Source organism: Xiphophorus couchianus, chromosome 20 (genome assembly GCF_001444195.1).
Source record: "Xiphophorus couchianus chromosome 20, X_couchianus-1.0, whole genome shotgun sequence".
NCBI lineage: Eukaryota > Metazoa > Chordata > Actinopteri > Cyprinodontiformes > Poeciliidae > Xiphophorus > Xiphophorus couchianus.
The window spans coordinates 1,066,744-1,090,638 of record NC_040247.1 but is presented as its reverse complement, the minus strand read 5'-3'; the positions used below and the strand labels follow the sequence as shown (position 1 = coordinate 1,090,638).

Genomic DNA, 23,895 nt, shown 5'->3' with positions numbered 1-23,895 from the left:
CAAAAATGAACTGATATTGTCACAAAAATGTCATCAATTTAGTCAGAAGATCGGATTTCTCTGACCTGATTGAGAGAAATGGATGCCATTTCTGGATTCAGCTGTGCAAAACAGTCCTAATTCAGTTAAAAAAATATAGACAACCTCCAAAAATCATTTCTTTGTAACCCAGTGTCATTTAATGATTACATTTTAGGAAGAAAGTGAGTGAAAAATCCTCAAACTTTTTTTTCTTAAGGTTTTTTGGCTCAGGCCTTTATTTGAGAGAAGTTAGACAGGAAAAGCGTGGAAGACATGAAGCAAAAGGTATCAGGCCGGGAATCGAACCTTCGGTGGCCTCAGTCCTCGACGCGGCCTCAGTCCTCGACGCGGCCTCATGTGGGTTGTGTTTTACCCCAGCGCCACCACAGCACCCCAAACCTTTTCCTCACCTTGTTCTCTAGTTGTCACAGTGTTGACAGTAAATAGCAAAGCACTGGGTCCCTTTTTCTTTTACGAATCAGGCAAACTTTTAAGATGTATTGATAACAGCTAAAACCAATGCTGGTCTTAGAGTGAGGAAGGTTTTGGGCTCCAGCAGGAACCCGGCCGGGATCTTGAAGTCACGCTGCGACGTTTTTCTCTCTGCAGCTCACAGTAGATGACCTGGTCGCCCTTCCTCAAGTCCGGACGATGGCCAATCAGCTGGTCACCGTCTCTGCCTCCGACACTGTGAGTGCCTCTGATTGGTTGATGAAGCCCGAGTGAGTGTTTGTCGAACGGCGTGTGCTGCCGCGCAGGGGGAAGTCCTGCTGGGGGAGAAGGGAGTCCGCCTGGCCGGCTCCAACATCATGGCCTCCAACGGCGTCATCCACATGATCGACGGGCTGCTGTACCCGCCCTCCATCCTGCCCATCCTGCCGCACCGCTGCGACGTCACAAAGAGCAAGATCACCCTGGTGAGACGCCATGAAACCTGGTGATGCAGCAAAGGATTGTGGGGCTTTTCCAGATATTTTTATTAGAGCCAATCAAACAACTTAATTCTAATTGTACATATTGGCCTGTTGATAACAATATAATACAGGCAAAATAGTGCATCAAAGAAACTCGGTGCACCAGTTTCAGCCCTTCATTGTTGCTTTTTCAACAAAAGAAAAAAGTTAAATTAAAAATAAAACACAAACTCTCCTTCACATCTGACCAAAGTCAACACAGAAAAACTCCCATCAGACATTCATAACCAGAGCAAAAGACCCTGATAACAGGCAGCCGGGCACAAAGTTTGAGAAATAGGAATAAGAAGATTGGCATCTTTTGTGAAACTTTTGTGTACATCCTGATAAAGTATTATTTATTTATCTGAAGCTTTAAATAAAGCAGGGATGCTGAGGGACTTTTATCAGACTTCCAGTTCGGAGTGGCCATTTATCGAATCGTTTATCATTTGTCGTGATAAATTTCTGGTAATGGTGAACATTTTGATTTGTTGTTGACACTTTAATTTCCTAATAATGATTAAAAAAACCAAAACTGTCAGTTTAACTATTTTCTCCACTGTGAGTTCAAAGAAATCATGAATAAAATTTAAAATATGATTAAATACAGTTAGTTTGAGCAGTTTAGTGATATAAATCACACTTCTTTATGTGATAAAGAAGCACGTTACAAATGTTTTCCAAGTGCAGTATTTGTGTTTATGTGGCTACTATTGTTGTCATACATCCACAGACTTACAGTTACCTAAAAACAAAATAATAAATAATTCTTATTGTCACTTTTTATCATAAGAGTATTACAAAATATGGTGATAAAACTTTAAGTCCATATCGCCCAGCCCTACTTCCAGTGTGACTATGAAGAAGGATTGTGGGAGTTTAACTGCAGCAAAGTGGGCCATGGTTTTATTGTTTATTATTAAGACTAGAGAAGTATATATGTAATTTATATACGTATATATTGGTATTAATAGATTTTCATTTTGGCGCATCTCCAGATGAAACTGAAGGCTGATTTGTTTTCTTAGGGTCCTTGTATTCACTGCAGCTTCCTCGACCAGACTGCGTGTCCTGAAGGCACCGTGGAAATGGTGAATATTCATTATTCTCATAGAGGAGCAGATTTTTGTTTCCTTCCTGCAGTAAATTCACAGTGAATCTTTGAAAACGATTCTTCTCAGTTCAGTCGTGGGAAATAAGTTCAAACCCAAAAGGTTTCTGATTCTTGTGATCCTAATCACTTCAAACGCTTCGTCATATTTTCCTGTTTGTTTTTCTCAGGAAAGTCATCAGGTCGGCTGTGACTACGCGAATCTTCCTTTTGGACAAATCCACAACAAAGGCTGTGCCAAATACTGCAACGCCACCAAGCAGGTGAGAGCAGGAACTGCAGCTCAGACTCCTTACATATGAACTCTGGTTGTATTTCCTATAGAGCAGTCTTTCTCAAACTGTGGTTCCCGGACCACTGGTGGTCTGCTGGCGCCCTCTAGCGGTCCGCAAGGTACTGCATGTAAACAAGCGACTTGAGCTTCAGCTAGCTTACAAAAGGATTGTGTTTAACAATAAGAATGGGTAAGTGGCTTAAAGATGGGTCACTCAAGAAAAACAGAAGATGGAAAGAAAACGAAGATTACTTACATGATCAAAACTGCTGGGAGTTTTGATGTGTTGTTCACGAACAGTTTGATTCTTTTGAACAGTTCTATGCCCGAACGAGTCTCAGTAGGTGAGAATTTAGTTTTTACGACTTTGTTTCAATGTGGGGTAGTGAATGTTGTTCCAGGGTTGTGCTGAGCCGCCTCTGCCTGCAGGTGGCGCAGTGCTGCAGCGGGTTCTACGGTCCGGACTGCAAGCCGTGCATCGGAGGCTTCCAGCATCCCTGCTACGACAAAGGAACGGTGAGGAACGCTGAGCCCAGCCGCCGCTGCCTCCCGATTGGCCGACTGTCAATGCTGTTTGTCCCGTCCTCAGTGTCTCGACGGTATCCATGGTAACGGCTCCTGCAGCTGTCACCCGGGGTTCAAAGGAATCGCCTGTCACATCTGCTCGGATTCGTCCAAACATGGAGAAAACTGTGACGAAGGTTAACTCTTCCTCTTCCTCCTGACCTGAAACGATTACATTTAATCATTTAAAAATCATTACTTTCCTTTTCCGGCTTCAATCAGAGTTAAAGTTGATGTTTTATTTGCGGTCTAAACCCAGAGCGTGGTTTCTGATGTCCTGATCCTCAGAGTGTCGCTGCGTTCACGGCCTGTGCGACAACCGGCCCGGCAGCGGCGGCGCGTGTCGGAGGGGGTCGTGTTCGGACGGGTTCTCTGGAGATTACTGCGACTGGACGGCCACGCCCTGCAACGCGGACGGCCTGCTGGCTCACTGCCACGTCCATGCCTACTGCACACACTCCGGCCTCAACTACAGGTGAGGCTTCAAGCTTTTTATGTCGACTAGGGCTCCAACGATTCCTCGATTATTAAAGTTCCTGGAGGAAAATGCATCTGCCTCGAAGCTTCATTACGTTAGGTTTTATTATTTAGCGTACCGAGTTCCGGCCGGGACTTTTTGTGTTGGGCAGTGAGCTCAGCTCCGCCTACGAGTTGTTGCCAACAACTGACAGCATAACATCCAATTTTCCAGGTTTTTATCCAGAGTGGGATAAAAACCTACTGGTTTTTGGGGAACCAGTAAGCATCCTGAAATTGACTGGCGCGATGCTTGGGGTATGATAGCCTTTCTCCTCCCAGACTGCATGGTGAAGAGCTTGTAAGACATTATTAGTAATGAACAAGCCTTCAGTGCAGTTAGTAGTTAAACTGTCACAACATAGTAAAGTCTCGAGATTTTCCCTCAAACTCAAAGGCAAACCAAAGCCGACTGGATCCACAGGAACAGAGAAGAATGCATCTGAAACGTCAACCACAGAAAAAAACCCTGAGGAAGATTTGATGGGGATTAGGCATCCTGGCTGCACATGGCACAATTGGGAGAATCAAACAGGTTTTTCAGCTAGTTTGAATTGTTTGACACAGTGCAGTGTGAAAGAGAACCACAGCAGCTGAAAACGTAACAAATGTTGTAGCTTTAGTCCCCAATTGAACCGAGTCTATCAGGTGAGGAACCAGCGTCTCCTCAGCCTGACGTCCTGCTCTGTGTTGCTCCAGGTGTATCTGCAGGGACGGATACGAAGGCGACGGCCACTCCTGCTCTCCCATCAACTTGTGCCTGAAGAGCAGCCGCGGCGGCTGCGACGCCAACGTAAGGCCGGCCGCTCCGCACCGCTCGCACCTCAGACAGAGTTGCTGCACGCGGTCCTGTGTGGTGACCGCCCGTCCCTCTCGCCCCGCAGGCCGAGTGTGTGTTCGTGGCTCCTGGTAACGTTTCGTGTGTGTGCGCCGAGGGATGGATGGGCGACGGGACGGTCTGCGTGGAAATCAACAACTGTGAGCTGCAAGAGCGGGGCGGCTGCAGCCCCAACGCCACCTGCAACCACATTGGACCGGGACAGGTTGGTGAAAATCCCCATCTATCCGTCCGTCTGTCCGTTTTCTGTCAGTAGAGACCAGGAATCCCAGGAAACATAAAAAAAGCATAAAACCTTTACATTTATTATGTGCCACAGCTTCAAATGTAAAACCTTTGTACACAATGAAGCCTTTATGATTGATGTATTTAAAAAAATGCATTCTATAATAAAAAAGGATGAGATCATCAGTCTGCTCCTACATATCTCATAAATGTTTTTTATGAGCCAAAAGATTTACATTTATCTGCAGAAAAGTGTCAACGAGTAAAAAAAACTCCTCTTTTGGTTCTGGTAAACTTTATTACGCTGTGCTCATCACCAAAACAAACAGCATAAAGGACAGTATAAATCCCACAACATGCACTACTGTCCTGATAGTGCCCCCTAGTGGACTGGCATGTAATAAAGCAAAACAAAGGAGAAATAAAAAGATCCTTTTAAATAAACTTCTGTTTTCTGTGTGCAGAGCGAATGCGTTTGTAAAACTGGTTACATGGGAGACGGAAAAGTGTGCGACTTCATCAATCCCTGCCTGATCCACAGTGGAGGCTGCCATGACCTGGTACACACACACACACACACACACACACACACACACGCACACACACACGCACACACACACACACACACACACAGAAATCTCTGAATGTCTGGTCTTACTCAGGCCTACTGGTGGTCAGGGGCGGGGCTAATCTTTCCACTTTAAAGGCTCCTATTGGTTGTGTGTCAGGCCAAGTGTAAGCTGGAGGAGGGCGGAGTTCACACCTGCACCTGTATGGACGGCTACGGCGGCGATGGGAAGCTGTGCTACGGGTCGCTCCTGGACGTAAGTAGCAGCAGAGGATTGGTGAAGGTTCTCTCGGGTCTGGTTTCTCTCGCGTTGGTTCTGACCCGTGATTGTCTTTGGGATTTTTAGGAGCTGGACATGAACATCAAGTTCTACAACTTCTACAAGCTGATCCAGGTGGGTCCGACCAGGTTTATTCTGTCTGCAATGTGTGTTTGTGGTCCGAGTTCTGGTGGTTTAAGGCTCTTCTCCATTCATTTCAATAGGATTTAAATCAGAAAATACTTTAGAAATGATAGAAAATGAAAATATAAAGATAGAAATCTGTGACTCGTGGAGGCAGAAGACTTCTTGCTCTCTCCTTTAGTTTTGGGAAAAACTGAACCAAACCGGGTCTCTGGTCCAGATCGAAACTGAACCGAACCAAGGTTCTGGTCCAGATTAAAACTGAAGTCGTGTTTGGTGGTGTCTGGTTGCAGAAGTCCAGAAACTCGGAGGACCTGAGCGGGAACCTGACCGTTCTGGTTCCGTCTCGGGAAGCCATGAGGACTCTGAGCACAGAGGAGAACTCGTTCTGGACCAGCCGGCACTTCCTGCCCCACTTGCTGCGGTCAGAATCACTTTCATTTGATCCCCGGGTCACGATTTGAAAACTTTATTTATAACTATACAACATTACAAACATGAACCTCAATCAGCCCTGAATACAAATGATCAACTAAACGTGATTTAAACCAAACAGGAAGGCGGTTCTGACCCGGGTTGTTGGTTCTGGTTCTGCTGGTTTCAGGGCCCACATCCTCCCGGGCATTTACTCTCTGGAGGATCTGGACCGCCTGGTGGGACACCGCCTGCCCACTCTGGACCCGGCCATCCAGTGGGACATCAGGAACGTCAGCGGGGTAAGAACAGGATAGCAGAGTCATTGGACCAAGACCTGGACAGACTCTCCTGGACTCACCTGGACGGACTCACCTGGACGGACTCTCCTGGACTCACCTGGACAGACTCACCTGGACAGACTCACCTGGACGGACTCACCTGCACTCACCTGGACGGACTCTCCTGGACTCACCTGGACGGACTCACCTGGACGGACTCTCCTGGACTCACCTGGACTCACCTGGACGGACTCACCTGGACGGACTCACCTGGACAGACTCACCTGGACGGACTCACCTGGACTCACCTGGACAGACTCACCTGGACAGACTCACCTGGACAGACTCACCTGGACGGACTCACCTGGACGGACTCTGCTGGACTCACCTGGACGGACTCTGCTGGACTCACCTGGACGGACTCTGCTGGACTCACCTGGACTCACCTGGACTCACCTGGACAGACTCACCTGGACTCACCTGGACGGACTCTCCTGGACTCACCTGGACAGAGTCACCTGGACAGACTCACCTGGTCAGACTCACCTGGAATAATGATCCAGTAAACATGGAGCGGCCTGAGCGCGTCTCTGCCTGATAATAACTCAGGTTACTGCATTAAAGGGGCGGTGTGATGTGTTTCCCAGCCACATGGAGCCATTTTATAGCACAGTACAGTCTGTTACCTTCAGTTGTTATAAAAATGTTGCAGATATGAAATGTGACTTAAAAGAAATTTGACTTTGTAAAATTTTACCGTACTTGAAATTGGGCTTCTGTCTCTTTAAAACCTCCTGCTCCGCAGCCTTCCTGAAGCTCCGCCTTCAGGAAGTCATCACAACATGGCTCCTCTATTAACCCTGAACAACGTTTTTACCAGCGTTTCACTGGGAAGTAGCTCCTGTAATGAACTCAACACCAGGTGTTTGCTAATTGCTGCTAGCTAGTCTGAAGGGGCTGAGTGGGGGAGGAGCTTTGTCTGAAAGGTGGGCGAGGTCCTTCCAGGTGTTTTGCACAGCTAAATGGTTGCCATGGAGATTAAAGGATTCCTCAAACAGTCAACTTCACATAATAATACTGCCTCTTTAATTCCAACATCCATGATTTAATCCTTTAGAAGCTGCTAAAATAATGAAACATTAAGAAATGGAGAGCAAGCTGATCAGACTGAGCCAGGAAGCTTCATCTTCATCACAGACGAAGAACAGACTGTTTCCCACTCTGCAGAGCTGGTCTTGTCATACTGGGAGAGTTTCTACTGGGTAGAAATGAAACAGATTTTACTCTGCAGAAATCAGATAAAAATAAAGAATAGTAATGTCATTCTTCCTGCCTTTCTTCATAATTACAAACATCTTCAGATCTTGAAACATCTGAAAATGTGAAAGTTTAAAGTTTAAATTCGGTTTCTGTTTTTCAGGAATCTGGGTTATAATATCTTTGGGTTATTTTTATTTTGATGTCATGAACCAAACAAACGCTAAAACATTGTTTGTGTGCAGACGCTCCACATCGGAAACGCCTCCATCATCAGACACAACCAGCCTGCCATCAACGGCTACATCCACATCATCGACTGGGTAGGGGTCAGAGGTCATGCACTCGATGCGAAAACAAGTTTTCCAGTGCAGTGACAAAGAAAAGACTTGTTCCTCTACTGTATCAGTGTTTACTGATCTGGAAATCAAAATGGCAGCGATGGGAGATTGTTGTGCAGAAACCCGGGTTATAATAGTTTTGTTAGTTTTTACTATAGTTTAGTTTTATTTCGTTGTTTATCAAATTCAGTTAATTTTAATTTGGTGATTGGTTAAATATTGTTTAGGTCTAGTTCAGCTTTTATTAGTTGTAGTTTTAGTTTTTTATACGGTTAATTTTCAGGTGCAGAATTCATAAAGGTCAAAGTATTGTGATTATGTTCGCATTGATTGGGTAATGAATACTCAACAGAAGATACAATTTTTAAAAAATGTTTTCACTTATTGTTGAACAACCAACTGACTCCAGGAGTTTTCTCCCAACTTTTCTGCTGCCATTTTGCAGACTAGCGTAGCCTAGCATAGCGTAGCCTAGCGTAGCATAGCCGCCAGGAAGAGTATGGAGTACCACAAGTTGCAGACAGCTGATGTAAACTGCTTGTTTGGGGGAAAAAAATTAATTTCACATCCGTACAAAAGGGTAAAAAAAAATAGATTAATTAACCAAAACTCTATAAATTCAGTATGTTTTAGTTTTATAAACGCATAATAAGGTTCCAGGTAATTATACTTTTTTTCCCACTGACTTATTTTTACTTATTTCAGTTAACAAAAATGTTATTTTGTTAGTTTTGTTAACTTTAATAACCTCTGCAGGAAGTGTAGACCAAACTCTTGGTGAGTTAATCTGGTTCAGTTTTACAGTGAAATCTATCAACTGACTTCATGTTGTCGTCCATGATCAGGTTCTGCTCCCGGCCCGTTCAGGCCTCCCCCCCGAACCGCCCACCCTCATGACGTTCCTCAACTCGTCCTCCAGCTTCTCTCTCTTCAGACGGGCCGCTCTGGTCAGAACCGGTCCCGGCGCTTTAATGTTTGGACCCTGATCTCCCCCGGTACTGACGGTCTCGCCTCCTCACAGATCTACAACCTAACGGATCGTCTCGCTGATGAGGAATTCACTCTGCTGCTGCCGACGGACGAGGCCGTCACCAACCACCTCAGCGGGACAAACTCATCGGTTCTGGTGGGTCCAATTGGGTCCAGAACACTCCAATCATTCTTATCATTTAGAATATAACAGTGGGATGCTGAAGTCCTGGTTTACAACATTAAAATAATAATAAACAGCCATTTAAATGATAAGCCTAAAATGAAAATAAATTGATAAATTGAACAGTTCCTGTTCAAACCTCTATGAGGCGCCGTTTCTAAGTTACACAGTCACGGATTAGCACAGCTGTCACAACAGGGTCATTTTTCAGTTATTTTAACATGTTATTCATTCGTTTATAAACGTCAGTTTTAAACTAAATGCTAATTAAATATTTAGCTTTCTAGCTAACTAATAAATGAATAAGATGGTGGAAATATGACTGAAAATGAACCTCCATGTTTTTCTCTCAGGCTAAATATCCAGAGTTATTATTGTTGTTAATAGTTCCCACAACCGGAAGTGGAACCAGAAGTGATCTGTGCCACTGAGCCGCCATCTTGGTTGGCAAGTGCAACGATGAACCACGGCTTCGAGTATACAGAAAAAGAAGAGATTTAAGACTCAATAGTCATAAAGTGCTTATAAGTACTTCATAAAGTGCTATACAAGTACAAACCATTTACCATAAGTTAGATAAGAATGAGGCGAGAGCTAGTCATAAGCTTGTGGGTTGTTTATGGTTGTCATAGCAACTCCTTACCAACCGTCATGAGAGATAGCTATGGATGCCTACCAAGATGGCTGTCGGCGACAAAGTTCCCAGAAGTGTGACGTCACATGAGAGCTAGACGATAGTGTAACTTTACTAACGACCCTCATTACGTCATAAATCAGACCTGATGCTGGAGGATCAGGTTATCAGCATCGACTCGTCATGTCTGCTGTCCAGGACTGGGACGTGCTGCAGTACCACGTGATTCCCAAGGAGCTGCTGTTGCCCGACCATCTGCACGACGGCCTGCTGAAGAACACGCTGCTGGGCTCGGACCACCAGGTCCAGTTCCACCTGACCAACACCAACCAGGTACCGGAACCTTCACCGGGTCGGGGGTCGGGCTTGAGTGGGTTGTTTCAGGCTGCTGGTGGATCCAGGTCTTCCTCTGCTTTGATTAGTCCCTCCATGCACAGGGCTTGTTCTCCATGTGGATGGGAGGATTCTCTCCAGCTTCCTCCCAGTCCAGAAACTAGGAGTGCGCCGATAAATCGGCCCTGATATCTTTGATTTTAGAGATTGGTGGTCGGCTGGTGATCCACCGATCGTATCCTTCTCAGCAAAGCTCCAAGTATCAGCTTCTGTCCTCTTCTGCCCTGCAGTGAGAGGTTTGACTGTTAGCCCCGCCCACCAGGTCATGGCTGCACCTTTAAAGTTAACAGTAGGCACCTCACTGTTACCAACTCGCCGCCTTTCTTGCTATATTTAGCAACATTTCAGATAAAACAATCTGTACTGACCAAATCGGAGTCAGCAGGTCAGGTGGTTTAAAGGTCGGTGGATCGGCCAGAAAACTGCAGTCGGTGCCCTGCTGCCTGAAACTCCACTGTCAGGTAAATCCTGAGGTGAGGTGAGAAACCTCCAGACTGGAGACCTGTCCTGACCTCATGACCTCTGGAGACCTGCCACCCACCCATGACCCTGCAGGGCCCAGCTGGTATCAATGGTGGAAGGCTGAAAAGGCTGAATCCTGAACGACTTTAGTTGCTTTGTTACATAAAAATTCTCAGAAGTTTTCAGCTTTTTGTTTCAAGGCTGTTCCGCTCTTCCTCCTCCTCTTCGTCCTGCAGACGGCCGTGAACGACGTTCCTCTGAACGGCAGCATCGTGGAGACGCAGTACGGCGTCATCTTGGTCCTGCCGCAGGTCCTGCGGGTTCGGCGCAACAGATGCAGTCAGCCGATCTCCCTGCTGGTCAGGGTACGCATGCAGGAGGCGGAGCGCTTTCCCTCACGCTGCTGGGTAGAAGCCCTAATCTAATCCCAATCTGTCTGCAGGGCCGCTGCTCAGACTGCAATGAACCTCCTCGATGCATGTTCAACTACAGCCCAGTAAGAAACCAGTTCATTCAGCCTGAGCCAGTAGCAGGACGTCCTTCATAGTTTAGTTTTATTTCATTGTGACTTTTTGTTTATCTAATTCAATTAGTTTTTAACTGTGTATTTGTTAGTTTTTATTAGTTAGTATTAGTTCGATATTGTTTAGTTTTAGTTTCGTGTTTATTAGTTATAATAGTTTTAGTTTTTCATACTTTGGTTAATTTTTAGGTGCAGAATTCAAAACCGTCAGGGTATTGTGATTATATTGACATCGTTACACAACAGAAGACACCATGTTCAAAAAAATATTCAATTATTGATCAACAAACAGATTCTGGAGTTTTCTCCCAACTTTTGCTGCCACCATTTTGTGACAGAGTGTCGTAATTTGCCGATAGCTGATGAAAACTGCTTGGGTGGGGAAAATAAATTGATTTCACATCAGTTCAAAAGGCTAAAAAATAGGTAAATGAACACAAACAACTAACATTTTTCTATAATTTCAGTGTGTTTTATCTCAGTTTTTACCTGTTAATTACCATTTTTATTCATTTCAGTTAATAAAAATGTTTTCTGAATTTCAGTATTTGTTATTTTGTTAGTTTTAGTTAACTGTAGTAACCTTGGTTCTGATGGGCCTGACTCAGATAATCTGCTGTCTCCGTTTCTGCTCCAGATCCGGGATCGGTTTCCTGCCAACATGAAGCCCAACTGTTTCTACCGGAAGCGGGTCGGACAGCGGAGGAAGTCGGTGCCGGGCTGCACCATGAAATGCCTTCGAATCTCCTCGGTCAGCGCCGGTAGCGGAGCCCGGCTCGGTTCTGCTCACAGCTAACCGACCGGGAACTCCAGCGCCTGGTCCAGATTATCAGTAATCTGGAATCCTGTTTACAGCTCCTTTATAATCAGCCCACTTCCTGTCGTTCTGAAAGATGTTTAGTTTTTCAGGCCTGAATGAGAACAGAGAGCAGAACGGAAAACGACCTCATGCTATGAAAACAAAAATCTCAGAAAACAACTTTAACTGTTCGTAACCTAGGAAACGGTCTCCTCTCCCCGCCCCGCAGGATCACGCCTGCTGCCCCGGTTTCTACGGCCACGAATGCTTCAAATGCCCCGGAGACGACGGCAGCCCCTGCTCCAATCACGGCCAGTGCCAGGACGGTAACCACGGCAACGGGGAGTGCCGCTGCTACGAGGGTTTCCATGGCACCGCCTGTGAAGACTGCGAACCGGGCCGCTACGGAGTAAACTGCACCTCCAGTGAGACACACACACACACACACACGCACACACATGCACACACACTGTGACAGAATGACACAGGCACTTCTTTCTGCCGCCACCAGGGGGCGACACCTGAGAGACTGGCCCAGTTTACCAGTATACCCAGTTTGTGAGGCTGTTCAGCATCAGAGGGTTGATTTATGAGGAACAATAAAAACAGGATTTCCCAGACTGAGTGTCGTCAGAGCTGGAGCTGAACAGAGGAGTTTATGTAAATAATTCATTTGTGTCAAACTCATTTTCATTTTGGGTCACAACATCTGGGCTCTTAAAGGGCCAGTGGTGGAAGAATGTAAAACCCATTAAGAAACTTAAAATATTAATAACTATGTCTGCTTTTGATTTAACATCAGTGTCTCAAGATTATTTTTATTATTTTTGTGATTTTTCTTGCAATTAAAATCACTAATTTTGTGGCTCTAATTTAGAAATATGTGCAAGAAATTTTGCGATATTTCTGCTTAACTATGCCGTTAAATGTGACTTTTTGTTACCTGCTACATTGATTACATAATATAACTTCACATCAGTTAAAGCTGAGCTATCAGTAGTGTAAAAGTAAGAAATGCTGCCACCTGCAGGTGGGAGTTAGTATCACTTAAATCCATTTTTTTTGTTTTTTATCAATTTCACCAGAAAAAGTGAAAAAAACTCACAACAGTGCACTAGCATGAAAAGATTCTGCAATATGTTGATTTTGTGAGAATTTCTGTGATCAAGGACTCAAAAAACTGGAGGGACAGATTGATGTAATTTGTCAATGTCAAATTTATTTATTTATCACTTTTAAAAACAGGTTTAAGCTGCACTGACGTGCTGTACAAAACAATAACACAGTAAAATAAATCTATCAAAAAGAGAAAAAAATAAGCGGAGTAAATAAAAATAAAACATTACAACAGAAAAGATACAATATCAGGCCTCAATTAAATGCCGACGAATAAAAATAAGTTTTAAGAAGTGATTTAAAATGAGCCAGACTGTGGGCCGAGATAATCTGGAGAGGGAGATTATCCCAGAGAATAGGAGCAGCAGCGAAGGCCCATCTCCTTTACTCTGAAGTAAATAGTAACTGATTAATAGATCTTAAGGTTCTGGACACAGAGTGAAGTTTCGAAAGATCCTGGGGATCAGAAGGGGCCAACCCATTTCATTTGGGCCACATAAAGAGCCATAGTGGGCCGGATTTGGCCCCCAGGCCTCGAGTTTGGCACATGTGAAATAGTCATTCAGACAGCTGATCCCAGCAGAACCCATCCCTGCTGCGAACAGATGGGATTCGGTTTTGCTTGGCTGCTTAAATGAAGCTGAGATGAAAGCAGGGTTCTGCTGGTTCTGCTGGTTCTGTTCGCTGCAGAGTGCTCATGCGACCACGGGAAGTGTGACGACGGTCTGGCAGGAAGCGGCAGGTGTCTTTGCTACAAAGGCTGGAAAGGAACTACCTGCTCTGCAGGTACGTCCAACGACACGGATCTGTGATTGTGCTCCATGTTGACCTTTGACCTGTGTCTAAATGCTCCTCAGAGATCAGAGATGACGCCTGCGGCGGCGTCTGCGATGAGAATGCCAAGTAAGTTTCTGCATGTCTGTCTTCACCAGCTGCTGATTTAACAAGGAGATGCAATAATGCAGGCGTTACGAGGTGACACCAGAACCAAGCAGAACCCAACCAGAACCCAACCAGAACCAAGCAGAGAAAACTCCCAACCAGAACCCAACCAGAACCAAGCAGAGAAAACTCCCAACCAGAACCCAACCAGAACCAAGCAGAGAAAACTCCCAACCAGAACCTAACCAGAACCCAACCAGAACTCAGCCAGAACCCATTCAGAACCCACCAGAACCCAGCAGCTTTCAGCAGAAATACGACATGCTGTTCTCTCCATGCTGAACTGAATTAAACTGAATGGAAACCAAATGACCCGACAGAAGTTGGACCCGCACTTTCTTCAAATCTGACGTTTGTGTCAAACATTTGTGCAGCTGTCATTGTAACTATGTTAGTAAAAAGCCTTCCAAAGGTCATCTGAGGTCATCATTAATGACCTTACAAGCAAAACCTTTTGTTGCACAAACGAAGCGCTGAGTCGATGTGAGCGGGGAGTGGTTGACCTCTGATGACCTCTGGAAACGTTTTAAAATGATAGCGGCACAAATGAACATTTTTACTGCACAACCGTTTGACATCAATTTAGTTAGATTTGGGTTAAATTGGGGGGTTTGGAGGGGAGTTGTTGACCTTTTGACCTCTAAACTTTCATTTATATCTTCAAAACAAAAACACAAAATCTTACCAGGTATGTTTGGTCTACTCCTTTCTTTTTTGTTCTCCACTCCAGCGGTTTTTTTGTGGCTCTAGTGTCCCTTATCTGAAAGTAGGCTGACAGGAAAGGGGGAAGACAGGCGGGAAATATCGCCGGGTCCGGGAATCGAACCGCGACGGCCGCGTCAAGGACTCAAAACCTCCAAACGTGGCACCACAGCACACCTGGTCTACTCCTTTCTAGTGCAAATATCTTAATACACTTGATATAACTTACAAATAACTATTCAGGAAGAAATATGGACTTGTTTTCAGTAAATAATTTCTTAATATTGATGAAAATCCGTGGCAGATTATTTCACTAAAACGATCTGGACCGAAGCTACTTGGTGAGATGTTGTGTTCTGTGAATGTTTGAACGGGATTTTCAGACGTTTTTCTGACCCGTTTGTCTTGCGCTGCAGCTGTGTAACGGGACCGCAGGGCTCGGCTGCTGCCTGTGTTTGTGTCGCCGGTTATGAGGGGAACGGGACGTTCTGCCAAGGTAAAGACGCTGACCCGTGTTTGCTTCCAGTAAATAGCCTGGTCCCGACCTGCCCTCCTCTGCCTCCCAGAGCTGGACGTGTGCAGCAGGTCAAACGGCGGATGCTCAGAGTTCGCTGAGTGCACGAAGGTCTCTGCTGGGGAGAGGACCTGCGCCTGCAGCAAGGGTTACACCGGAGACGGAGTCGTCTGTCTGGGTGGGTCTGACCAACGCTCCACTGGAGGAAAGTTTAGTGTTGCTAAGAGAGAAGAATCGACGAGAAACCTGGTTAATTCATGTCTTTAGCCCTGAGTTTTATCTCTAAAACTGTTTTATTTGTTTTTGGTCTGTTTTGCTTCTAAAGGGGCTGCACTGCAAAAACACTAAATCTTACCAAATATGTTTTTAAATGCATGATTAACATACAGGCCTATGTACATTTTGGACCATCCCTGTTTCAGATGTTTCCTGTGAGACTAATCTAAGTTTTTTGTATAATTTTTTTAAACGCCCTGATTCAGGTAATTATTTTACTGTTGTAGACCAAAAAAACTTAGCAAAGCATAACTTTACATGCAGTTATTCACTGCTGATGCAACAGCTTTGAACAAATGGGAAACATGAAGAATTATCAATATTCACACAGTAAAGATACACTCAACCTGCAAAAACACTAAATCTTACCAAGTATTTTTGGTTTAGTTTCCAGTGCAAATATCTTAGTTCACTTGAAATAAGACAAAACTAACTTACAAATAATTTTTCAGCAGAAAATACGAGCTTGCTTATATAATACCTTAATATTGATGAAAATGTTCTTGTTCCATTGCCAGATTATTGACTTAAAACATCATAACATTATAAAATTGATAGCAAGCCAGAATAAAAAAGTTAAACATAACACAAATTAACAAAGAGAAATAGAAATCACATGCCATTTGAATTTAACATCATTTTCAATATGTTAACTTTGACAGAAAATATGAGAATTCATATGAAACTCCTGATTCTGGCCTTATTGACAGAGGGAACATGTTGATGTACATATGAGAATATCTGCAGTTATTCCTGCAGAGTCCAGGTTAAACACAACCACTCAGAAGTTTCCTGTAACTCTCCTGCGTCGCCTGAAGATGCTGAACTCGCTTCCTGTGTTTGCAGAAATTGACGGCTGTCTGGTCAACAACGGAGGCTGCCACAAAGCAGCAGAGTGCATCAGAACCGGGCCGAACACTGTAAGTAAATCCCTCCTGCTGTGAGAAAACCCTTCATCTGCACGGCGTTGCTGCTCAGAGCTCCTGTCTGTTGTCTTCACCAGACCGCCTGCCAGTGTCAGACTGGCTTCCAGGGGTCAGGGAGGTTCTGCTACCCGGTCAACCCCTGCAGAACCGTACGTCTGTCACACATTTACTTCTGCTGAGGCCTTGATTTCCTGAAAAACAAACTGCTGATTAATCAGTCCTTTAGAGATGTCGTTCATTCCTAAACATGAAAGCTTCTCGGCGTCAGCGGTGATTCGGTCCAGTTTTTTCCATATCTGGGGAGAGTAGCCAAAAAATATACTCCAGTAAGAGTAGCACTACTTTAAGATATTTTTACTCAAGTAAACGTAAAAAGAAGCCGTCCAAGAAATTACTCAAGAGTTGAAACATATTTGGTAAAAACTCGAATAACTGATCACGTAATATTTAAAAACTACATCATCAGATGAACCAAAATATAGATTGTTGTTGCGCAACACCCACCCCCTCCTTTCTCTACTCTCTCACTCTCGTACTTCCTCTTCTGAGAGGGGAGATGTGCTACCAGCTCTCCGTCTAACGGGTACGTTGAGTTTCCTAAATCTGCTGGGATTTACCCTGTCCAGAACTGAAGTAAACTCTGTTTAAGCTGGTTTCGAGAAACGATTCGCCTGGTTATCTGACGGCCTACATCCAGGTGTCCCACCCTTCTTCCCCCTGTGAATTAGCCAGACTGAGCAGCCTACAGCCAACTAGTTTCACAGAGCACACCTGTTAACGGTCGCTCGTTCTCTATTTTACAACTTGCATTTGTTATTGAACCAGGTAGGTTTTAGTGACTCGGTCGAGTCCCAAGGATGATGTTTTACATTTGGGCTACCAGCAACCTAAAAACATTTTCCACTTTTTCCTCTCCAGAATCAAACATCACAGCTATTTTACAACCATCAAAGAACTTTAAGGTGACTCATTAACTGAATGTCCACAACATCTTTAGATTTTCTTTATGCTAAATATTTTATTAGTAAGGCATTTTTGCAAGGGTCAGTACAGCTTAATTCAGTAGCAGAAATAATCAAATAAGTAAAATCAATCATCTAGTCTATCTTTCCCTACTGCTGACACTGAGAACTAAAAAAGGGAACCTTTGAGAGAGACGGACGGAGCCTGGCGCCTCGAACCCCAGACCTGGCACGACGACGAAGAAGGTGCTGCAGCAGGAGGAAGATGTTGATCGATGAAGGCCAGGATCTCCGCAGGTCTGATGAGCCTCCTCTCCGCATGGATGCTGAGGTCACACAGGACTTGGTGCTGGCAGGAAAAAAGGCACCAGTTCTTCTTCCTTGTCTTTGTCTTCATCTTTGTCTTTGGGGTCTGAACCCAGCCGATGAGAGAAGTGCGATTCGAAGCCACATGTTGCAGGGCTGACGGGTTGGTCTCCATGAGCAGGACAGTCTTCGTCTCTGTGGCCCCGGCTCTTCTTCAGCTGCAGAGTTCTTTGTCCATCTCTTGGCTCGAAGCTGCCCGGAGGATCCAACAAAAGGTTCCTCTTTTGCACCCACCTTATATAGGGTTTATCCACCCTTTTGGTGCGTTTTCATTGGCTGTCTGCTTAGACAGATGATCTCATATCCATCACTGTCTTACAGACATTTCCTGATGTCTGTGCCAATGTCTCAGGGTTGCTCAACCTCCTGTGTCCCTTGCCTGCACAACCTTTCACCTACTCTCTACCTCCAACATATCAGTGATGTTTAATTGCAGTTACTCCTTTTTACACCATTTCAAGTTTAATGTCAAAATCACATTTATATCACATTTATTTTCTTTAGCTTCTCTGATTTAGCATTCATTTATAATTTTATAACCATAACTTATATCACATTTATTTTCTTCAGCTTCTCTGATCTATCATTCATTTATGATTTTATAACCATAACTTATTAGTTACTCTTATTATAATCTTAATGTGAGTTATTACAGATGTTTTTCTGAAAAGAAACCAAGAATAATCTATTATTCTAATTATTTTATACCAAAGTTACATTTGCTTGTTTTTCTTATAAGTGTTCTCACAAATATAAGTGTAAGTATTATTACAAGTAAATCAATATTAATATAAGTATTTTACTTTGAATCTTATCCAATTACTAATAATGTTTAGATTTCATTCTTTAAAACTTTACCTTTAAACTAAGGAATAGTCTCAGCTATTTTTATAAATCTGCAGGCTGGAAACTTCCTCTTTTTCCAGGAAACCTGCTTTTCCTGTTTAATGACTCTCTCTGACTGACTATGATTTCTTATGATTAGATAGAAAAAAGTAGAATTAAAGCAAAGTTTGCATGAGACAAAACAACACACACAACCAGATTTATTTTATTGACACTTAAGTCTACTGTTGGGCCCTGATGTCACTTGAGTGATTCATTTTAAAGATAACTTTATTTATTATTACTGTTAAACTAAAATCTCCAGCATGGGGAAGTGGGATGAGCTCGGATTTTCTTGACACCCCCTCCACGAGGTCAGACCTTTCACATGCTGGGAGTCCATCACCCTCCTGCAGTTCGCCGTCCTCATCCCCTGGAAAGAGAAGAGGTTCGTCTGGGATGTGAAGATGCAGATTCTTCATCCTCGGTTGTCACAGAGGGCTCAGTGTAGTCATCAAAACTCCACTTCTCTTGACAAGATTTATGAGAACTTTTGGTACTATGAAGATCAAAATGAAAACAACTCATTTAAATAACATAATTACAAAACAACAAATGATATTTCCAGTGTTTCCAGTGATATTTCCAGTGATATTTCCACTGTTTCCAGTGATATTTCCAGTGATGTTTCCAGTGTTTCCAGTGATATTTCCAGGGTTTCCAGTGATATTTCCAGTGATATTTCCAGTGATATTTCCAGTGATGTTTCCAGTGATATTTCCAGTGTGGAACTGTTTGATCCGTGCTGCAGGATAACGGCGGCTGCAGTAAATACGCTCGCTGCGAATACCTGGGCCTGGGCCAGAGGAACTGCACCTGTCAAAGAGGACACATCGGCGACGGCTTTACCTGCAGAGGAACCACGCGCATCGTGAGTCACATGACCTCTGACCTGCTGACCTCCGACCCCCACACTCACACGAAGCTGCGTTTGTCTCACAGGAACTGAACCGGGACCGGGACAGCCTGTTCTTTCGCACAATGCTGGCGGTGAGTGAGACTGTAACACCTTAACGCTCATCAGTCCGATTTTAAAAATCTTTTTCTTTTATTGTCAACTCCTGAATTGCATGAATTTTATTTTTTATTATTCTATAATGGGGTTTTTTTTGTTTGTTGTGTGTTTTTTACCTGTTATCCTGTTTTACTTTCTTGAACCTTGTGGATTAGGAGACAGAAAACAAGCAGGCTGAGTTTTCTTCAGATTCCCTCTGGAAGCCAGAAGAAAAGTTTCTTTTTCCAGAAACATCTGTTTTCACAAACAAGCAATTTATGTTTGTATAAACACTAAATCTCTCTGCAGATGTTTGTTTCTAACTGATGTCTTTTAGAGGTTAGCACAAAGACTTTTGGCCTCTGACCTTTGACCTGTAGCTCTGTGGCAGACAGAGGGCATGTCAACACAAGCGCAGCAGAACTGAGCTGCCCAACAATTCGCCTGTTTAAAAACGGTTCATTGTGTCTTATTAAGACCAACTGCTGATGATTCAGCAGTTGCTGGACAATAAATTGTCCCAGAAGTTATTACGATATTGACATCATTTTAAATAATATAATGCCATACTAATCCATCAACACATTCTCACAGATTAATAAACTATAAATTAAAATGAACATTTAATACTTGAACTGGACAACATTTTAAATATCCAAAATATATAAAGAAAACAACAGAAACAACAAATAAATCAATTATAAAGTCTCTGTAAATTAAATTGTCCTTAAAAAAAAAATCTAGTCGAGACCAAACACCAGACTGAAAACTTTTATCATCCAGTTTTTGGTAGAAAGAGAAAGAGAAGAGAAAAATGTTAAATTACGCAAATAGAAATTATTGAGCTTGTTTTAATTTATTATGTAATTATTTGATTTATTGGCAGGCCTAGTTCAGAGTCACTGAGAGTCTGAACTAGCAGCAGGATTGGACTACACCGGTGCCAATGTTTACAGTGTGCTTCCTGTTTCTTCAAACCCAACCAGATGGCCTGACAAAGTTTTTCAGTGTTTTTCTAAGTGAGAGTTGTCGGCTGGCTTAGTGACGTCTGTATTATCTCCACAGCTGTCGGACATCGGTCTCTATGGCGACGGACCCTTCACCGTCTTCTTACCTGTAAAGGAAACCAACAATAATTCCAAAGTGAGAGCAAAAAAACGCAGCTTCTTTAGCTTCTGACTCATTTTCAGCTGCGTGGAAACCTCAGCAGTCTGGCGGCGGCGCCAGTCACCGGTCTGGGTTTGTGTGTCGACAGATCATCGAGTGGAAGAGGGCGGGCCGCCTGCCTGACCTGACCCGTTACCACGTTGTTTCCTGTGAGATTCTGACCTTAAGTGACCTCAAAACCGCCACGAGGGCCGTCTCCTTGTCAGGATACACTCTGGAGTTCAGCCTGAAGGAGGTAAAACACACACACCCCCACACACTCACATCCTTACACGCACACACACCCTCACACACTCCTACACGCATTCACACCGCCCACACACACACACACACACACACACTCACACCCTCACACCGCTACACGCACGCACACCCCCACACATAAACACACACACATATGCCTGCATGTGGCTATTGTGGCACATATTATAATCTTTACCCAAACCCTTATCCTAACCATAACCAAAACGCAATTCACACATTAGTCCAAATCTGACCTCTGACCCAAAAACACATCCTCTGAACGTCTGTAATGATTCCTTTGAACGTCTGTAATGATTCCTTTGAACGTCTCCAGGGCTCGGTGTGGATCAACAACCAGTCAGTGATCGTGAAGAGCGACTACACCACCTCTAACGGAGTCATCCACTACATCGACCGGATGCTGACGCCCTACAGGCTGGAGGACCAGCCGCCGATCGATTCCAAAATGGTTTGGTGAACTTTTTAAAAGTGAAATGAACTAGTTAGTCTGGACAGACAGACAGTAAGGAATCTGTTTCTGTGTTCAGATGAACTTCAGCACCGCAGCTGCATTTTATGGCTACGGACGCTTTTACAAACTCGTTGAGGTAAACCGGTTCACATCCTCCTCTCCATCATGATGGACGGCAGTAGAGTTTCACCTGCACCTGAGCTTTTATAACCCTGTGCTGAACCAGGAAGCTGACTGTGTTTGGTGTGTTTAGGATGCAGGGCTGCTGCCGGTGCTGCAGCTGACCATCCATCAGCCCTTCACCGTCTTCTGGCCCAGCGATCAGGCGCTCGGCTCGCTGCCGGCGGCCAGGCAGCGCTGGCTCTCCAATCCGGACCACCAGGACCAGCTGGCCGCCACCGTCAAAGCTCACATCGTCCGCGACTCCAAGGTAAAGGCTTCAGGGTCAAGGCTTTGGTAATACACAGAGAAATGGGGTCAGAGGTCAAACAGTGCTCCCTCCATGGCAGAAGAAGTGGAAGTGGTTGATTAGGATAAATACTGATGAACAGGGATGAGAATCGAAAACCGCTTTTCAGTCGTTCAACTACTACTATCGTTGAGCTGTGTTTAACGATTCCGCTCATTGGTTCCCGTAACGTGTGACGTATTTGCGTGACAACGTTTTTCACACGCTCCGTGTTTTGCTTTAGAAAATATCCAAGATGGCATCAAGGCAAAAGCGCTCCAAAATATGTTTGTATTTCACAGAGTGAGAAATCATGGCATGCATGAATGTCTTAGCTGCATCAAACCAGAGAAAATACGTCTGACTGTGGTTCCTCTGGTGGTCCATGAGCGCCCCCTAGTGGTCTGCAAGGTACTGCATGTAAACGAGCGTTTATTTGCGTGACATGAGCTGAAAGGCGGCGGGGCGAAGTAAGATCTGTTTTTTATGTTGTTTGTTTTTACCGTTTACTTTGCTTATAATTCTCTCCTCACGTATCAACAGCTGTTGTAATTTTATTTAATTTAAAACGATTTAATTAGTGAATAAAAACAATTGTTAGAAATAGATAAATAATTGTTGTATTTAATGGTGCAAAGCAACTCAAATCTTTTTCTTTTACTATGCTTCTAATTTACAATAATCTTAAAATATTATTAATGCACACAACTCTTACAGGAAAAACTATAATTTTTTTATTTCCATGCATTTGATTTTATTGGAAAATTAGAATCCATACTTTCACAATCTGTAAGAGACTCAAAGCTCCGAGTCGACTTGTTCATGGCTTTGTCTTGGCCAGTCACATTTATAAAACAGCACCGCCTTTCTCGTTAGTTAAGAGACTAATATTTTCATTTCAGGTTGTATATATATTAAGTGTGTGTGTGTGTGTGTGTGTGTGTGTGTAGCTGTCGAGTGTTGGCCAGTCTGCTGACAGCAGGTCGTACCGGACCATGCACGGATCGACCATCAAGTTCAGCTGCGACAAGTCGCTGGTGGTGAGACACACACAGCAATGCTTAGATGATGCAGTCCGCTGACTGCTGCAGCAGCCGCGCTCCTGTTGCTGCAGCAACAGTCTGCTGACTGTTGCTGCAGCCATTTTCCTGTGATCTGTTTTTAGACCTGAGATGATCTGCAGAACGAGCTGGGCCGATGGTGTTCTGTTGCAGCTGTAATGAGGATGTGTTGTGTGCGTGTGTGTGTGTGTGTGTGTGTGTGTGTGTGTGTGTGTGTGTGTGTGTGTTCAGGGGGCCGTGATTATCAACGAGAACGCGGCCAGGCTGGTGCAGCGCCACCTGAGCTTCAAAGAGGGTGTGGGGTTCGGGATCGACCAGCTGCTGGAGCCGCCGGGCCTGGGAGCGTTCTGCGACAGCATGCAGAACAAAACCACCTACGTTAGTACTGCTGACACCAAACCGGCTAAATCAGAACAAAAAGTCTGACAATTAAATAACATAATTCAGACTCTGCTGAGGTTCTAAGGTTTTATTTAATCAGGACAAAGAATATAATCTGGACCTGTCAGAGGATTTACGACCTCACCACAAGACTCAGCACTTATTCAAATAAAAACCCACCAAATAATTGAAGCAGTTTGATTCTGATTCAGCTGTGAGTTGAGCCAACATGGCTGGAAACGGCTGTGGACTGGGGCAAAATAAAATCACTCCTGGCTCTCTGGACCAGACACCAAGAGTGATAACCTCCATTTTTGTGTTTCTTTTAATGTGAATGCCAACTGTACAACTCCACAAAACCACATACTGTAAGCCTTGTAATAAGTTAACGAGAATCAGTGAGAGGGGACACATTAAATACTTCCAAAAACGTAATTTATTTAATTTTTCATTCAAGGGGCAGTATTATGTAAAATGAACTTTTTTAGCATTTCATAATGATGGAATATTGTTATTATTCTCTCATCAAAATCATTCCTGGAGTGTTGCTTTGATTCTTCTATGCATGTTTAAGAAATCCTTTCATCTCCATGGCAACCATGCAGCTGCAAAACACCTGGGTGGACCTAGCCCCACCTTTGAGGCACAGCTCCTCCCCCATTCAGCTCCTTCAGACTAGCCAGCAGCAATTAGCAAACACCTGGTGG

The 23,895-nt window shown here is 44.1% G+C and overlaps 1 protein-coding gene across 3 annotated transcripts in view; it reads left to right on the top strand.

Moving 5' to 3' along the window:
* Positions 1–23,895, top strand: part of stab1 (stabilin 1) — a 60,596-nt gene that overhangs the window by 18,290 nt on the left and 18,411 nt on the right. For all 3 annotated transcript variants that reach the window (XM_028002546.1, XM_028002548.1, XM_028002549.1), the window contains 37 exons: positions 631–711; positions 780–938; positions 2,006–2,068; positions 2,259–2,351; positions 2,792–2,878; positions 2,952–3,063; positions 3,215–3,401; positions 4,142–4,235; positions 4,327–4,485; positions 4,970–5,065; positions 5,234–5,329; positions 5,420–5,467; positions 5,770–5,900; positions 6,081–6,192; positions 7,674–7,751; positions 8,615–8,716; positions 8,791–8,895; positions 9,755–9,889; positions 10,648–10,776; positions 10,854–10,907; positions 11,572–11,685; positions 11,963–12,158; positions 13,540–13,635; positions 13,707–13,752; positions 14,910–14,989; positions 15,060–15,185; positions 16,130–16,203; positions 16,287–16,358; positions 19,174–19,293; positions 19,365–19,412; positions 20,482–20,559; positions 20,672–20,818; positions 21,161–21,295; positions 21,375–21,434; positions 21,552–21,728; positions 22,697–22,786; positions 23,039–23,185. In XM_028002546.1, the coding sequence (XP_027858347.1) occupies positions 631–711; positions 780–938; positions 2,006–2,068; positions 2,259–2,351; positions 2,792–2,878; positions 2,952–3,063; positions 3,215–3,401; positions 4,142–4,235; positions 4,327–4,485; positions 4,970–5,065; positions 5,234–5,329; positions 5,420–5,467; positions 5,770–5,900; positions 6,081–6,192; positions 7,674–7,751; positions 8,615–8,716; positions 8,791–8,895; positions 9,755–9,889; positions 10,648–10,776; positions 10,854–10,907; positions 11,572–11,685; positions 11,963–12,158; positions 13,540–13,635; positions 13,707–13,752; positions 14,910–14,989; positions 15,060–15,185; positions 16,130–16,203; positions 16,287–16,358; positions 19,174–19,293; positions 19,365–19,412; positions 20,482–20,559; positions 20,672–20,818; positions 21,161–21,295; positions 21,375–21,434; positions 21,552–21,728; positions 22,697–22,786; positions 23,039–23,185 (3,927 nt within the window). The remainder of the gene's footprint in view (positions 1–630; positions 712–779; positions 939–2,005; positions 2,069–2,258; positions 2,352–2,791; positions 2,879–2,951; positions 3,064–3,214; positions 3,402–4,141; positions 4,236–4,326; positions 4,486–4,969; positions 5,066–5,233; positions 5,330–5,419; positions 5,468–5,769; positions 5,901–6,080; positions 6,193–7,673; positions 7,752–8,614; positions 8,717–8,790; positions 8,896–9,754; positions 9,890–10,647; positions 10,777–10,853; positions 10,908–11,571; positions 11,686–11,962; positions 12,159–13,539; positions 13,636–13,706; positions 13,753–14,909; positions 14,990–15,059; positions 15,186–16,129; positions 16,204–16,286; positions 16,359–19,173; positions 19,294–19,364; positions 19,413–20,481; positions 20,560–20,671; positions 20,819–21,160; positions 21,296–21,374; positions 21,435–21,551; positions 21,729–22,696; positions 22,787–23,038; positions 23,186–23,895) is intronic.